At 45.6% G+C, this 15,931-nt stretch overlaps 1 protein-coding gene across 1 annotated transcript in view; it reads right to left on the bottom strand.

Annotated features, from left to right (window-relative positions):
* uba2 (ubiquitin-like modifier activating enzyme 2) overlaps positions 1-15,931 on the bottom strand; it is a 42,526-nt gene that overhangs the window by 23,380 nt on the left and 3,215 nt on the right. The window contains exons 2-7 of the mRNA XM_078210508.1: positions 14,915-14,998; positions 13,586-13,656; positions 11,003-11,067; positions 9,699-9,799; positions 6,845-6,966; positions 1,163-1,230 (exon numbers count right to left, since the gene is read on the bottom strand). Coding sequence (XP_078066634.1) covers positions 1,163-1,230; positions 6,845-6,966; positions 9,699-9,799; positions 11,003-11,067; positions 13,586-13,656; positions 14,915-14,998 — 511 coding nt within the window. The remainder of the gene's footprint in view (positions 1-1,162; positions 1,231-6,844; positions 6,967-9,698; positions 9,800-11,002; positions 11,068-13,585; positions 13,657-14,914; positions 14,999-15,931) is intronic.

Raw genomic sequence — 15,931 nt, 5'->3', positions numbered from 1 at the left:
AGACTCGATGGGCCAAATGGCCTCCTTCTGCACTGTAGGGATTCGATGATTCTATGAAGTCAACAGATTCAGGAGAGGTTAAATTCACAGGAACAAGCCAAGTGGTCCAACAGGTCCGTGCTGGTTTTATGTTCCACGTGAGATTCTATCTTCCCTGCTTCAATCTCACTATCGACATATCCATCTATTTCTCTCCCTTGTGCATTAACTTGCTTCCCATTAAAAACATTGGTCACCTCAACCACTCCATGTAATAGCGAGTTCCACATTCTGGGTGAAATTCCGCCTGAATTCCTGAATGGATTTATTTTAGGAAGAACTATCTTCCATTTGTGCCTCCCAGTTTTGGACTCTGCCACAAGTGGAAACATTTTCTCTAGTTCTGCTCCAATGAACCACTTTTATATAAGGTCACCCTTTACTTTTCCAGAGAAAAGAGCCTCCTGCTCACCATTTCCTGATCGGTAGGAAGGCTGGAAAGACGGAGGCTGAGGGGAGACCTGATAGAGGTCTACAAAATTATGAGAGGCACAGACAGGGTGGATAGTCAGAGGTTTTTTCCAAGGTTGGAAGTGTCAATTACAAGAGGTACAGGTTCAAGGTGAGGGGGAAAGTTTAAGGGAGATGTGTGCTGGGAAAGTTTCTCATGCAGAGAGTGGTGGGTGCCTGGAACGCGCTGCCGGAGGTGGTGGTGGAAGCAGACGCGTTAGCAATATTTAAGCAGCAACTGGATGGGTCCATGGGAACAGAGGGATATGGACCGAGTAAAGCCAGAAGGTTTTATTTTCAATTAGGGCATCATGTTCAGCACAGGCTTGGAGGGCCGAAGGGCCTGTTCCTGTGCGATACTTTGTTCTTTGACAGAGACAGGCAGATATATATTATATATGTGTATTCTTTATAAGTTACTTTCAAAAGGAAAAGTGAAGTGGATTTAATTACTTGTGACTGGTGTTGACCAGTTATGTCCAGGGATCAGATCCCTGCTGCAACTATGCTCTGACATAAAGTCTACATCCTTGTAATGTGATCATGGTGCATTCCTGCCATCCAGTTGGAAGGTACCTTGTGACTTGCTGTTAGCCAGACTAACATCCCCTTAGGCTGGTTTATTGCGGGTCGAATTCAGGGGAAGGCACCCGAGGCTCAGTCTTGTACTTACAGGCAGCTTCTGGATCAGCCGTGTCAGGCGATACTTCCTGGTCAGCATCTTCCTCTCCAAACAACTGGCTATAGAGAGAACAGAAAACAAGCACTCTGACGGTTATCTGGCCTAACAGATGCATTCTGATACTCCGAATTCTCCACCCCTGCTGTACACAACCCCAATGGACCAAATCATTTCCCATTCACATTGCCAAGCAGAACATTTAAAAGCAAATTTAATACTAGACAAAACAGCAAGGGAATGGGACGAGAGCAGATAGCTTTGGAGGTGGGGGAAGGGAGAGGGAATTATCATAGGCACAAGTGGACTTCTTAATGGTCTAAATATATTCAACATATGAAATCGCATTAGTTCAAGCCCCTTCCTACAGCCAAGTTCCAATAAGGCCACGCTGAAACGCAGTGCAAATATCTTTTTAAATAATTGCGTGTTTTTGGGATGCAGATGCAGTTGACAAGGCCACAGGCTCAATCCTCATTGCCCTGAGACCACTGAGAGTCAACCATGTTGTGTGAACTGAAGCCCTGTGCAGGCCGGATCAGGTGAGGACCCAGGCTCCCTTTTTGAAAGACATTGGTGAACTAGTTGGTTCTCTACAACAATTCAACAAATTTCATTTCCATCTTCTCAGGTGCCCGCCAAAGTTACTGAACTTAATTTCCCAACTTGTCATGAAGAAGTGTGGAACCTTAATCTCTGAGTTGCCAGTGTAAGGTCACAGTCACTGGGCAACCACATGCAAAGTGTGAACGTGGCCTCTACCTGTCCTGACACCTCGAATTAAAAGAATCATTACTGTAATGGGAAAATTTCCTGGGCCCAAGGCCACAGAATCATTGCAACACAAGAAGCCCTTTGTCCCACTCTGGCCCTGCCAGTTCTCAGTACCAATTGCCCTCACGGCACTGCAGGGGGTCCAATCCACTAACCTGGCTCAAAACAAGCCCAATGCGCAAACACACACCGACAACCATTCCAACAACAACTTATACATTGTGCTATATCGGCACGGTGGCACAGTGGTTAGCACTGCTGCCTCACAGCGCCAGGGACCCGGGTTCGATTTCAGGCTTGGGTCATTGTCTGTGCGGAGTCTGCACGTTCTCCCCGTGTCAGCGTGGGTTTCCTCCCAGTCTGAAAGATGTGCTGGTTAGGGTGCATTGGCCATGCTAAATTCTCTCTCAGTGTACCCAAACAGGCACCAGAGTGTGGCGACTAGGGGATTTTCACAGTAACTTCATTGCAGTGGTAATATAGGCTTGCTTGTGACTAATAAATTAACTTTAAACTTTAAAGTAATAAAATGTCCCAAGGACCCTCTCAGAAGCGATATAGATTAAAATCTGATACTGAGCCCTATAAGGCAAAATGAGGGAGATGGTTAATAGAGTCATAGAGATTTACAACATGGAAACAGGTCCTTCAGCCCAACTTGTCCACGCTGCCCTTTTTAAAAAAAAACCCCTAAGCTAATCCCAATTGCCCGCATTTGGCCCATATCCCTCTATAACCAGCGTACCCATGTAACTATTTAAATGCTTCTTAAAAGATAAAATTGTACCCGCCTCTACTACTACCTCTGGCAGCTTGTTCCAGACACTCACCACCCTCTGTGTGAAAAAATTGCCCCTCTGGACCCTTTTGTATCTCTCCCCTCTCAGCTTAAACCTGAGCCCTCTAGTTTTAGACTCCCCTACCTTTGGGAAAAGATACTGACTATCTACCTTGTCTATGTCCCTCATTATTTTATAGACCTCTATAAGGTCACCCCTCAGCCTCCTACGCTCCAGAGAAAAAAGTCACAGTCTATTCAGCCTCTCCTTATAACTCAATCCATCAAGTCCCGGTAGAAGCCTAGTAAATCCTTTCTGCACTCTTTCTAATTTAATAATATCCTTTCTATAATAGGGTGACCAGAATTGCACACAGTATTCCAAGTGTGGCCTTACCAATGTCTTGTACAACTTCAACAAGATGTCCCAACTCCTGTATTCAATAGAGGCCCACGGGTCTTTGGAACTTTGTTCCTCAGAGTGGTGGAGGCAACGCTATTGAAAAAGTAGATAGGTTCTTGACGAAGAAGGGACTTAAAAGTTATCAGGAGTTGGTGGAATGTGGAGTTGAGGCCACAAGCAGATTAGCCATGATCGCACTGAATAGCAGAGTGGACTTAAGGGACCGAATGGCCTACTCCTGCTCCTAATATGTTGTCAAAGATGTGGATATTAAATTACAGAAGCACAGAACTGTAACTGCACAGGAGGAGGCCATTTGGCCCATCGTGTCTGCACCGGCTCTCCAAACGAGCACAGTGCCTTTCCCCTGCCATTCCCAGGTACATTGTTTCTGTTCAAGTAATCATCTAACGTCCTTTTGAGTGCCTCGATTGAACCGGCCTCCACCGCACTTCCAGGCAGCGCATTCCAGACATGAAGCACTCCGGTGAAAAAGGTTTTCTTACGGCACATTTGCTTCTTTGGCAAATGACTTTAAATCTGTGCCCTCTCATTCTTGATCCTTTTAAGAGCGAGTCTTAATGGAGGAAAGAGACACGGAAAGACGGAGGTTTAGGGAGGGAATTCAAGAGCTTAGGGTCTTGGCTGATGAAGGAATGGTCACCAACGGCAGAATGATTATAATCAGGGATGTTCAAGGGTAGAATTAGAGAATAGATATTTCAGTGGGTGTGGTGCGGGAGGAGATTATAGAGGTAGGGGAGGGTGAGCTTATGGAGGGATCTGAAATCAACGGTGAGAATTCTAAAACCGAGGCTTTGCTGGACTGGCAGCCAAGTAGGAAGTCGCACAACACCAGGTTAAAGTCCAACAGGTTTATTTGGTAGCAAAATCCACTTGCTTTCGGAGCGCTGCTCCTTCGTCAAACAGCACTCCGAAAACTAGTGGATTTTGCTACCAAATAAACCTGTTGGACTTTACATAAGAACATAAGAAATAGGAGCAGGAGTAGGCCATCTAGCCCCTCGAGCCTGCCCCGCCATTCAATAAGATCATGGCTGATCTGACGTGGATCAGTACCACTTACCCGCCTGATCCCCATAACCCTTAATTCCCTTACCGATCAGGAATCCATCCATCCGCGCTTTAAACATATTCAGCGAGGTAGCCTCCACCACCTCAGTGGGCAGAGAATTCCAGAGATTCACCACCCTCTGGGAGAAGAAGTTTCTCCTCAACTCTGTCTTAAGCCGACCCCCCTTTATTTTGAGGCTGTGTCCTCTAGTTTTAACTTCCTTACTAAGTGGAAAGAATCTCTCCGCCTCCACCCTATCCAGCCCCCGCATTATCTTATAAGTCTCCATAAGATCCCCCCTCATCCTTCTAAACTCCAACGAGTACAAACCCAATCTCCTCAGCCTCTCCTCATAATCCAAACCCCTCATCTCCGGTATCAACCTGGTGAACCTTCTCTGCACTCCCTCCAATGCCAATATATCCTTCCTCATATAAGGGGACCAATACTGCACACAGTATTCCAGCTGCGGCCTCACCAATGCCCTGTACAGGTGCATCAAGACATCCCTGCTTTTATATTCTATGCCCTTCGCAATATAGGCCAACATCCCATTTGCCTTCTTGATCACCTGTTGTACCTGCAGACTGGGCTTTTGCGTCTCATGCACAAGGACCCCCAGGTCCCTTTGCAAGGTAGCATGTTTTAATTTGTTTCCATTGAGATAGTAATCCCATTTGTTATTATTTCCTCCAAAGTGTATAACCTCGCATTTCTCAACGTTATACTCCATTTGCCATATCCTCGCCCACTCACTCAGCCTGTCCAAATCTCTCTGCAGATCTTCTCCGTCCTCCACACGATTCACTTTTCCACTTATCTTTGTGTCGTCTGCAAACTTCGTTACCCTACACTCCGTCCCCTCCTCCAGATCATCTATATAAATGGTAAACAGTTGCGGCCCGAGTACCGATCCCTGCGGCACGCCACTAGTTACCTTCCTCCAACCGGAAAAACACCCATTTATTCCGACTCTTTGCTTCCTGTCAGATAGCCAGTCCCCAATCCACTTTAACACACTACCCCCAACTCCGTGTGCCCTAATCTTCTTCAGCAGCCTTTTATGGGGCACCTTATCAAACGCCTTTTGGAAATCCAAAAACACCGCATCCACCGGTTCTCCTCCATCAACCGCCCTAGTCACATCTTCATAAAAATCCAACATGTTCGTCAAGCACGACTTTCCCCTCATGAATCCATGCTGCGTCTGATTGATCGAACCATTTCTATCCAGATGCCCTGCTATCTCTTCTTTAATAATGGATTCCAGCACTTTCCCTACTACAGACGTTAAGCTGACTGGCCTATAGTTACCCGCCTTTTGTCTCCTTCCTTTTTTAAACAGCGGCGTAACATTAGCCGTTTTCCAATCAACCGGCACTACCCCAGAATGCAACGAGTTTTGATAAATAATCACTAACGCATCCACTATTACCTCTGACATTTCTTTCAATACCCTGGGATGCATTCCATCCGGACCCGGGGACTTGTCCACCTTCAGTCCCATTAGTCTACCAAGCACTGCCTCTCTGGTAACATTAATTGTATTAAGTATTTCTCCTGCTGGCAACCCTCTATCGTTAATATTTGGCAAACTATTTGTGTCCTCCACCGTGTTGTTACCTGGTGTTGTTAAACTTCTTACTGTGTTCACCCCAGTCCAACGCCATCATCTCCACATCCTGGCAACCAAGTACAGGAGTGAGAGGTGAATGGGATTGTGTGCGAATAAGGATGCAGGCTGCAGAGTTATGGATAATCTCAAACCTTTGCCGGGTAGGACGTGGGAAGCCATGCCAGAAGTGCGATAGAACAGTCAAGTCCAAAGACAGCAAAGGCATGGATGAGGGTTTCAGCAGCAGGGGAACTGAGCCAATGGTGTAGACAGGCGATATTACCACAAGGACATGGACATTCTTCGTGAGGGTGAAGGTAGATATGTGGTCAGAAGATCACCTTGTGAGTCAAATATGGCATCAAGGTTGTGAAGTCTGGTTCAAACTCAGACAGGTACCAGGGACTGGAATAGAGTCAGCAGCTAAGGGCCAAAAACAATGACTTAGTCTTCCCAATATTTAATTGGAAGAATTTCTGCTGATCCAGTGGTGAATGTTGGAAAAGCTGTCTGATAATTTAATGACAATGGAGGAGTAAAGAGAGGTAGAGGTGAAGGAGAGCCGAGTATCGTCATGGAGATGAGAAATAGGAGGGAGCATGGCAATATCCTTGGGGATCACCAGTGGTAATAACGGGGGTGTGGGAACAGAAGACATTATAGGTGAGACTCCAGCATGGACTACAGCGGAAGGTAATGGAAGTGGATGGTGTGGGCAAATGCTGCAGACAGGTCGAGAAGGACGAGGAGGGATTGTCCACCTTTGGCACAGTTAAATTTGTAACTTTGATGAAAGCCATTTCATTATTGTGCCACAGGGGCAAGCCTGATTGGAGGTATGTCCATTGTTGAGACACACACGGTCAGAAACACTTTGATGGACACACACACACCCCCCCACAGTCAGACACACACTTCTCTGCAATAAAAACAGAAAATTCTGGAAATAGTCAGTAGGGCAGGCAGCATCTGGAGAGAGAATCAGAGTTAATGTTTTAGGCCAATGGCATTTCACCAGAACAGCTCCTTACTTGAAGAGATATTTTGCCCACACGATACAGTGGATTGGCTCTGAAGGAGTGTTTCGGATTGTGCAACCTGGAAATGTTTTCTGTGTTGGTTTGGGCTGACACTCGTAGCATTCCGTTACTCCCTGCAAAAAGAGAGTTTTACTTTCAGCAGAATCACAACAGGTCCAGTCTCTCACCCAGCCTGCCCCCACTGTGCTGTGTGTGAGAAAATTAGCATGCAATAACATGAGAGGCCACAGCATTGAAGAAATCAGAGTTTATATTAACTATGAGACTTGACAAATTTTTTATGTTCAAAGATGCTGTGCTGAACACTCCGCGATGAACACTCCGCGATGAAGCTAATTGAAAGACTGATCAGAGAACATAGAACATAGAAAGCCACAGCACAAACAGGCCCTTCGGCCCACAAGCTGCGCCGATCACATCCCCACCTCTAGGCCTATCTATAGCCCTCAATCCCATTAAATCCCATGTACTCATCCAGAAGTCTCTTAAAAGACCCCAACGAGTTTGCCTCCACCACCACCGACGTCAGCCGATTCCACTCACCCACCACCCTCTGAGTGAAAAACTTACCCCTGACATCTCCTCTGTACCTACCCCCCAGCACCTTAAACCTGTGTCCTCTCGTAGCAACCATTTCAGCCCTTGGAAATAGCCTCTGAGAGTCTACCCTATCCAGACCTCTCAACATCTTGTAAACCTCTATCAGGTCACCTCTCATCCTTCGTCTCTCCAGGGAGAAGAGACCAAGCTCCCTCAACCTATCCTCATAAGGCATGCCCCCCAATCCAGGCAACATCCTTGTAAATCTCCTCTGCACCCTTTCAATGGCTTCAACATCTTTCCTGTAATGAGGTGACCAGAACTGCGCGCAGTACTCCAAGTGGGGTCTAACCAGGGTCCTATAAAGCTGCAGCATTATCTCCCGACTCCTAAACTCAATCCCTCGATTAATGAAGGCTAGTACGCCGTACGCCTTCTTGACCGCATCCTCCACCTGCGAGGCCGATTTAAGAGTCCTATGGACCCGGACCCCAAGGTCCTTCTGATCCTCTACACTGCTAAGAATGGTACCCTTCATATTATACTGCTGCTTCATCCCATTGGATCTGCCAAAATGGATCACTACACACTTATCCGGGTTGAAGTCCATCTGCCACTTCTCCGCCCAGTCTTGCATTCTATCTATGTCTCGCTGCAACTTCTGACATCCCTCCAAACTATCCATAACACCACCTACCTTGATGCCGTCAGCAAACTTACCAACCCATCCCTCCACTTCCTCATCCAGGTCATTTATGAAAATGACAAACAGCAAGGGTCCCAGAACGGGCCTATGATAATACTAGTTCAGAACAAGAACCATTTCACTACCATCTGCACACTGATCTCAGAGTGGGATAATTGGGGAATGATAACTGGGCCGTGCCTTGGGCTGGCAGGAAAGTGGAGTCGAGACCTCAATCAGATCAGCCATGATCTTACTGAACAGTGGAGCAGGTTCAAAGGGCCAAAAGGCCTCCTCCTGCCCCTACATTACTGGAGAGAGGACATAAATTCAATTTCATTTCCACCCCATCACTATCCAGCCGTATCGGTGAGAAGCTGCAGTGTTTACAGCTGCAACATGAAGCCAGTGTCAAACTCAGCAATTTTAACCACCTCGTTTCCAACACTCTCCCTGACGTTTACAAGAACGATGCTCACTGAGATAAGGACACTGAGGGCAGCTGGTAACCATGGCACCCGTAACCGAGTCAGCCAGCACCTTCATATGAACGTACAAATTAGGAGTAGGCCACTCGGCCCTTCGAGTCTGTCCTGTCATTCATTAAGACCATGGCTGTACTGACTGTAGCCTCCCTCACACCCCTGATGTTTCTTCACCCCCGGTTCACCAAGACTCTATGCAGCTCTGCCTTGAAAACATTCAAAGATTCTGCTTCCACTGCCTTTGGAGGAAGAGAATTCCAAAGAATCACAACCCTCAGAGAAAAACAATCCCTTCTCATCCGACTTAAATGTGCGACCCCCTCATTTTTAAACAGTGACCCCTAGTTCTAGATTCTCCCACAAGGGGCAACACCCTCTCCTCATCCATCACAGTTTTTTTTTTAACTGGTCGGTGCAACATCGTGGGCCGAAGGGCCTGTTCTGCGCTGTAATGTTCTATGTTCTATCCCTCAGGATCTCACAGGTTTCAATCAAGTCGCCTCTTATTCTTCTAAACTCCAGTGGATAAAAGCCTAGCCTCTCCAACCTCTCCTCTTTGGACAACCCACCCATTCCTGGTATTAGTTCAGTAAACCTGCTCCGAACCGCTTCCAATGCATTTACATCCTTCCTTAAATATGGAGACCAACACTGTACACCGTACTCCAGATGTGGTCTCACCAGCGTCACAACCTCCCTATGTTTATATTTATTTCTTCACAATTAATGTTAACATTTTATTAGCTTTCCAAATTACTTGCTGCACCTGCATATTAATCTTTTGTGATTGGTGCACTAGGACACCCAGATCCCTCTGAATCTCTGAGCTCTGAAATCTCTTACCGTTTAGGTAAGCTTCTTTTTTATATTCTTCCTGCCAAAATGGACAATTTCACGTTTGCTTGGATTAGACTCCATTTGCCAGATCTCTGCCCACTCACTTAACATATCCATGTCCTCTTCCAGTCTCCTTACGTCCTCCTCACAACTTACTTTTGCACCTATCTTTGTGTCATCAGCAAATTTAGCAAACTATACCTTCAGTCCCCTCACCCAAGCACAGAACACTGGGAATGTTGGGATTGCTTTTATTAAACTAAAAAGCAGTCATTGCAGAATAAATAATATTCAATACCTTTTTGATAACAGTGACTTGACCAAGATATCCTGCAGTCCCACTCTCTATAAGAGGAATGTCAGCAGCGAGACACATTCTATTCACGTGGTTGCGAGCAGCTGAATAAATACAACAGATCGAAAAGAAGCAACATTAGGGATCTGTAAACACGATCGACCACGAAACAGCAAATTGCTGCTCATTCAAGCAACAGGACATGCACGCAATCGAAATTTAAAAATGTACCCTTTTAAAAAGTACCAAACACCTTGTTTCTGTAATCTGAGAGAGTTTTGTCCAGTACAGAAGCGACTCTCCTGAGTTAGAGGAGGAAGAATGCTGAATTGTTCTACTTAAAGTGGTTCTCGTGCAGCAGAGGGATAGCTGTGCCATTCTGAGCCAGCGCAAACAGGAGATATTGTCCAATACGCATTTACACTGCTAGTTTTTTCCCCCCCTTGATACCTGTTCCTTTAAACGCAACGAGCTTAAGTTTTGAGAAGTATTGCTCTCTCTGAAATCCAGCTGGTGACCTTGTAGACCAGTCACATAGGGAACCTCTGACTCAACTGAGGAATTGTTACACTGGCCAAAAGCAGAACAGAAAGCTGCTGCACTGATCTCACCATCCCCACATGCCATTTACAACACAACCAATCCAAATAGCTGCACGATTCAGGCATTCTCTGATCACAATGGCCATCCATAAGACATAGGAGCAGAATTAGGCCACTCGACCCATCGAGTCTGCTCCGCCATTCAACCATGGCTGATATTTTTCTCATCCCCATTCTCCTGCCTTTTCCCCATAACCCCTGATCCCCTTATTAATCAAGAACCTATCTATCTCTGTCTTAAAGACACTCAATGATCTGGCCTCCACAGCCTTCTGCGGCAAAGAGTTCCACAGATTCACCACTCTCTGGCTGAAGAAATTCCTCATCTCTATTTTAAAGGATCGTCCCTTTAGCCTGAGGTTGTGCCCTCTGGTTCTAGTTTTTCCTACTAGTGGAAACATCCTCTCCACGTCCACTCTATCCAGGCCTCGCAGTATCCCGTAAGTTTCAATAAGATCCGTCTAAACTCCAACGAGTACAGACCCAGAGTCCTCAATCCCCGGTGGTGTATTTGTTAAGGCAGTGATGCACTAAGCCATGAGGATCTGGAAGGTCCTTTGACCCCGGTTCCAGCTCAGTTGACCTCCCTCAGCGCCGGCCGGATTGGCCACTGGATCACGGAGAGGGTAAGTAACATTTATCTTTTTTCACAAGGAGTTCATTTACCATTCATTCCTTGTGTTTGAAACCAGCAGAAATCCTTACCCCTGTTATCCAGAGCATTCATCACAAGCGTAAACTGCCTGAAGAATTCCACGTTATAACCTGGGCTGTGGGTAACAAAGATAAAAGCACTCTTTTACAAATTAGACCAAAAAACATTAAGACAACACACTGCTGTCGCAACAGCCTGTCACCAACAACCTGTCCTGGTCCCCCCATGCTGACACTATAGTTAAGAAAGCCCACCAACGCCTCTACTTTCTCAGAAGACGAAGGAAAATTGGCATGTCAGCTACGACTCTCACCATCTTTTACAGATGCACCATAGAAAGCATTCTTTCTGGTTGTATCACAGCTCGGTCTGGGGCTCCTGCTCTGCCCAAGACCGCAAGGAACTACAAAAGGTCGTGAATGTAGCCCAATCCATCACACAAACCAGTCTCCCATCCATTGACTCTGTCTACACTTCCCACTGCCTTGACAAAGCAGCCAGCGTAATTAAGGACCCCACGCACCCCGGACATTCTCTCTTCCACCTTCTTCCGTCGGGAAAAAGATATGAAAGTCTGAGGTCACGTACCAACCGACTCAAGAACAGCTTCTTCCCTGCTGCTGTCAAACTTTTAAATGAACCTACTTTGCATTAAGTTGATCTTTCTCTGCACCCTAGCTATGACTGTAACACTACATTCTGCACTCTCTCCTTTCCTTCTCTATGAACGGTATGCTTTGTCTGTATAGCGCGCAAGAAACAATACACTTCGCTGTATACTAATACGAGTGACAATAATAAATCAAATCAAAGCTCATTCCAAACATTCCATTCTTTTGTCATCCGGCACAACGATTCCCACCCTCTTGGTCATCATCTCAATAGATGAGCAAGTTTAATGGGGAAAATCAGAGGCTGTGAGCTTGGAAAGGAGGGAGAGGTCACCGTGTATTGCAGGCTGCATCCCCCCCACCCCCCTGTTGTTACAACAGTCAAGAATTGGAAACGGCCATTTGATCCAATAAAGCTAAGTCGTGTGGGACGAAATTCAGATCTTACTTCCATCACTGAAACTTGAGATATTAACTTGTTTTCAGTAAAGATCATGATCCATTTTTTCATTCATTTCTGCTCCCCTCGTTCGAATGAACTAACTCTGGAAATCTCAGAGCCTTTGCTGGCAAATCTGTGGAATGTCTACACTTTCTGAAGTAAAGGAAATACTTCTTTCCGGGTTCCCAGTTTAATCTGTCTCATTAATATTTTCTGGCTGTTGTTTATTTATCCCCAGGATGTGACAAGGCCAATATTTACTGCCCATTTCTCTAATTATCCTGCAGAGGGTGGTGTAGACTAATTCTCGAGCCGCTGCAGTCTATGGGGTAATGGTGACCCCACAGTTAAGTAGGAGTTTCAGGATTTGAAATTTAAAGAAATGGTATCAATAAAAATTGCCACAAAACTGTCGGAAAATTCCAGCTCATTCAACTATCTGGTTTGGGCCGACATGTTACTCCCATCCCAACCAACATGATGCCAATGCAACTGTTTGGGGGCAGCTTGGTGGCACAGTGGTTAGCACTGCTGCCACACAGCCCCAGGGACCCGGGTTCAATCCCTGGCTTGGGTCACTGCCCGTGTAGAGTTTGCACATTCTTCCCGTGTCTGCGTGGGTTTCCTCCGGGTGCTCCAGTTTCCTCCCACACTCCAAAGATGTGCGGGTCAGGTTGTTGGCCATTCTAAATTGAGCCAGTGTCAGGGAGATTAGCAGGGTGAATATGTGGGGTTACAGAAATAGGGCCTGGGTGGGATTGTGGTCGGTGCAGATTCGATGGGCCAAATGGCCTCCTCCTCCACTCTAGGGATTCTATGACTATTAACTGCTGCATGAATCTGTACCTAACAAGTCAATCGGTAACAGCATGAAGTATCTGAATCCACTAGATTAATAGGATTTCTAAAGAAGTAACCAACAATATAAAATGCCAGCGTGTTATGACCAGATAGGGAAGGCAGTGGCATTGTCACTGGGCTAGTAATCCAGAGACCCAGGGTAATGCTCTGGGGACCCGGGTTCGAATCCCACCACGGCAGGTAGTGAAATCTGAATTCAATAAAAAATCTCTGGAATTAAGAATCTACTGATGACCATGAAACCATTACCGATTGTCAGAAAAGCCCATCTACTTCACTAATGTACCTTTAGGGAGGGAAATCTGCCATCCTGACCTAGTCTGGCCTGTATGTGACTCCAGAGCCACAGCAATGTGGTTGACGTTTAAAATGCCTTCTCGAAGGACACTCAATTCAAGGTGATTAGGGATGGGCAGTAAGTGCTGGCAGCAACACACACAATCCAAGAAAGAATTTTAAAAAGGTTAACAGAATGTTGAGACCAGCAGGAATAAAGGAAGACATTTTGAGATATGCTGAAGGTCGGGAAAGATGCCATATAAAATTCTTTAACAGGAACAGTCCCTTCCTGATCAGAAGAACTGAGGTTACCACAGCTCAAAGTGCATTCCTGCTCTTCAGATTCACTACTAACCCTCTACTCTTCAGGCAGCTGTCTCAAACACCACTTTAAAAATCAAGTACACTGTTCTGCAGACACAACAAAAGATAAAGCTTACTTCATGATGCTGTCGTGATGAGCTGCAATCCTGGCCTCGGGGCAGAACTTTAAGGCACTCTCCTTGGCCACCTGCAAACCAAATGAAGGTTGAATAAAATTTGAATCTCCTCCCACTCTGCCTACTTCTCCTCAGCTTTACTGCATATCTTTCTGCTTCCTTCCCTCTCATGTAACTGTCCGCCTTCCTGCTGAACGCATCGAAGTTGTGCAGTTCAACATCTCCCTGTGGGAGACAGCGCCACATTCTCACCACTGAGTAAAGACACATTCCCTGATTTCGCAATCAGACCGTCCTGGAGTTATGGACCCAGTTTTGAAGTTTTTCAAAGTGTAAACATTCTCTCCAATACATACCCTGTCAACACCATCACAGACCTCGATCAGATCTCCTTTCAGCCTTTGCAAGAAAAATTAGTAAAAGTAACCTATTTAATCCTTTGCGATGGTTGTAATCTCCTACATTCTGGTATCATTATATATTCACAGAATGATAGAACACAGAAGGAAGCAGTTTGTTCGAATGTTCCTGTACCAGTTCTTTGGGGAGTTATCTGATTGCTCCTACTCCCTTGCTCAGTGAATGCTCTCCCTTTAAGTTTTCCTCCAATCCCACTTTGTTGAACATTATTATTAAATCTGCTTCCACTGCCCTTCCAACCTGTGCGTTCCACATCAACCACGCAAAAGTGTTTTTATTTCATCTCTGCTTCTTTGATTAATCACTTTAAATCTGTGTCCCCAGATTACCAACCTTCCTGCCAGTGAATACTGCTTATCCTTATCTATTCTATCAAAGCTCATATACACATTAACTGCGCTAGTCTCATCAACCCTCTCTGTTATTTCAAAGAACTGAACCAAGTCAGTCAAACACAACTTGTCTTTAAAGAATTCTGTCTGCTTGACTTGCCATTTAAACCTGTTACCCACCTTGCTACCACTCTAAGAGTTTCTCATTTATTTATTTTTATTCATTTATGGGACACTGGCTAGGTCAGCATTTACTGCCCACCCCTGGTTGTCCTTCAGAAGGTGGAGATGAGCTGCCTTCTTGAGCCACCGCAGTCTGAGGCTTCCCAGAAGTCAGACAGACAGGAAAGGTCTAGCTTTATAATGCTGATTATTTAAAAAAAAAAATAAAACCATTAATGGAGAACAATGTCACAATGGGCGGGATTTTCCTGCCGCGCGAGCCCCAAAACTGGAAAAGCCCGCCCACAGCCACCCCCCAACTCGCTATGATTCCCACGGCAAGCGGGACAGGAAAATTCCCCCCGAAGTATTTTACAGAAGCAAGGAAAGACAAGCCTGTCTCAGTGACTCTTACCTGAGCTTTCGACTTTCCAACATGCTTCTTCTGAAAGAGAAACTGCCGGTTAAGGTTGCTGACGTCGATAGTATCCAAATCCATCTGGAAACAAGTGAAAGTGGCTTGTTAGAAATTCAATCTCTGTCAGAGATAGCATCGTGAAATAAATCCACAGGATCAGTACCAACTCTCAACGTCTTCCCAACCTTAAATCCAACATGGGGGTGGCACAGTGATCAGCACTGCTGCCTCACAGCACCAGGGACCCAGGTTCAATTCCTGCCCCGGGTCACTGTCTGTGTGGAGTTTGCACGTTCTCCCCATATTTGTGTGGGTTTCGTCCGGGTGCTCCGGTTTCCTCCCACACTTGAAAGATTTGCAGGTTAGATGGATTGGCCATGCTAAATTGCCCCTTAGTGTCTGGGGTACTAGCTAGGGTTATGGGGATAGGACCTGGGTGGGATTGCAGTCAGTGCAGAGTCAATGGGCCGAATGGCCTCCTTCTGTATGTAGGGTTCTATGATTCCGTTTATCCACAGGAGCGAGAGGATGTTGAGAAAAGAAATCTGAAGCTCTTGCTCAATAATACCCAGAATCAGGAAATCACTGTGTGGGAGAATTCACAACCAGAGTGGAGCACTGAGAGGGGCTGATAAACAGCACAGAAAATCTATTTACTGAAAAGAAATCATGTGGGATATGAGAGGTTTTATAACCTGAAATACAGAATTCGGAACCAATGAGGTAACATTAATCCCGTCCTGCTCACTGGTTAGATTACAGTTGGAATGCTATCTATTGCTTTTAATTTAAAGCTGTATATTTGCTCAACATTTCAAATCAAGCAACTTAATGTGAGATAGAAAATGCTGGAAAACCTCAGCAGGTCTGGCAATTTAATATAAGTTTTTGATTAAGAATATTCCAATTTAAATTCAAGATGATTTGAATTAAGCAAAATGTAATGCATCCAGTTTTGGGCACAGCACTGGATTGGAAGCAAGTCAAAGCCCTGGAGAAGATGTTGAAGTGATT

This window comes from Mustelus asterias, chromosome 4, assembly GCF_964213995.1.
Source record: "Mustelus asterias chromosome 4, sMusAst1.hap1.1, whole genome shotgun sequence".
Taxonomy (NCBI): Eukaryota; Metazoa; Chordata; class Chondrichthyes; order Carcharhiniformes; family Triakidae; genus Mustelus; species Mustelus asterias.
Note: the sequence above shows the minus strand (reverse complement) of the source record. Positions and strands in the feature narration are given on the sequence as shown.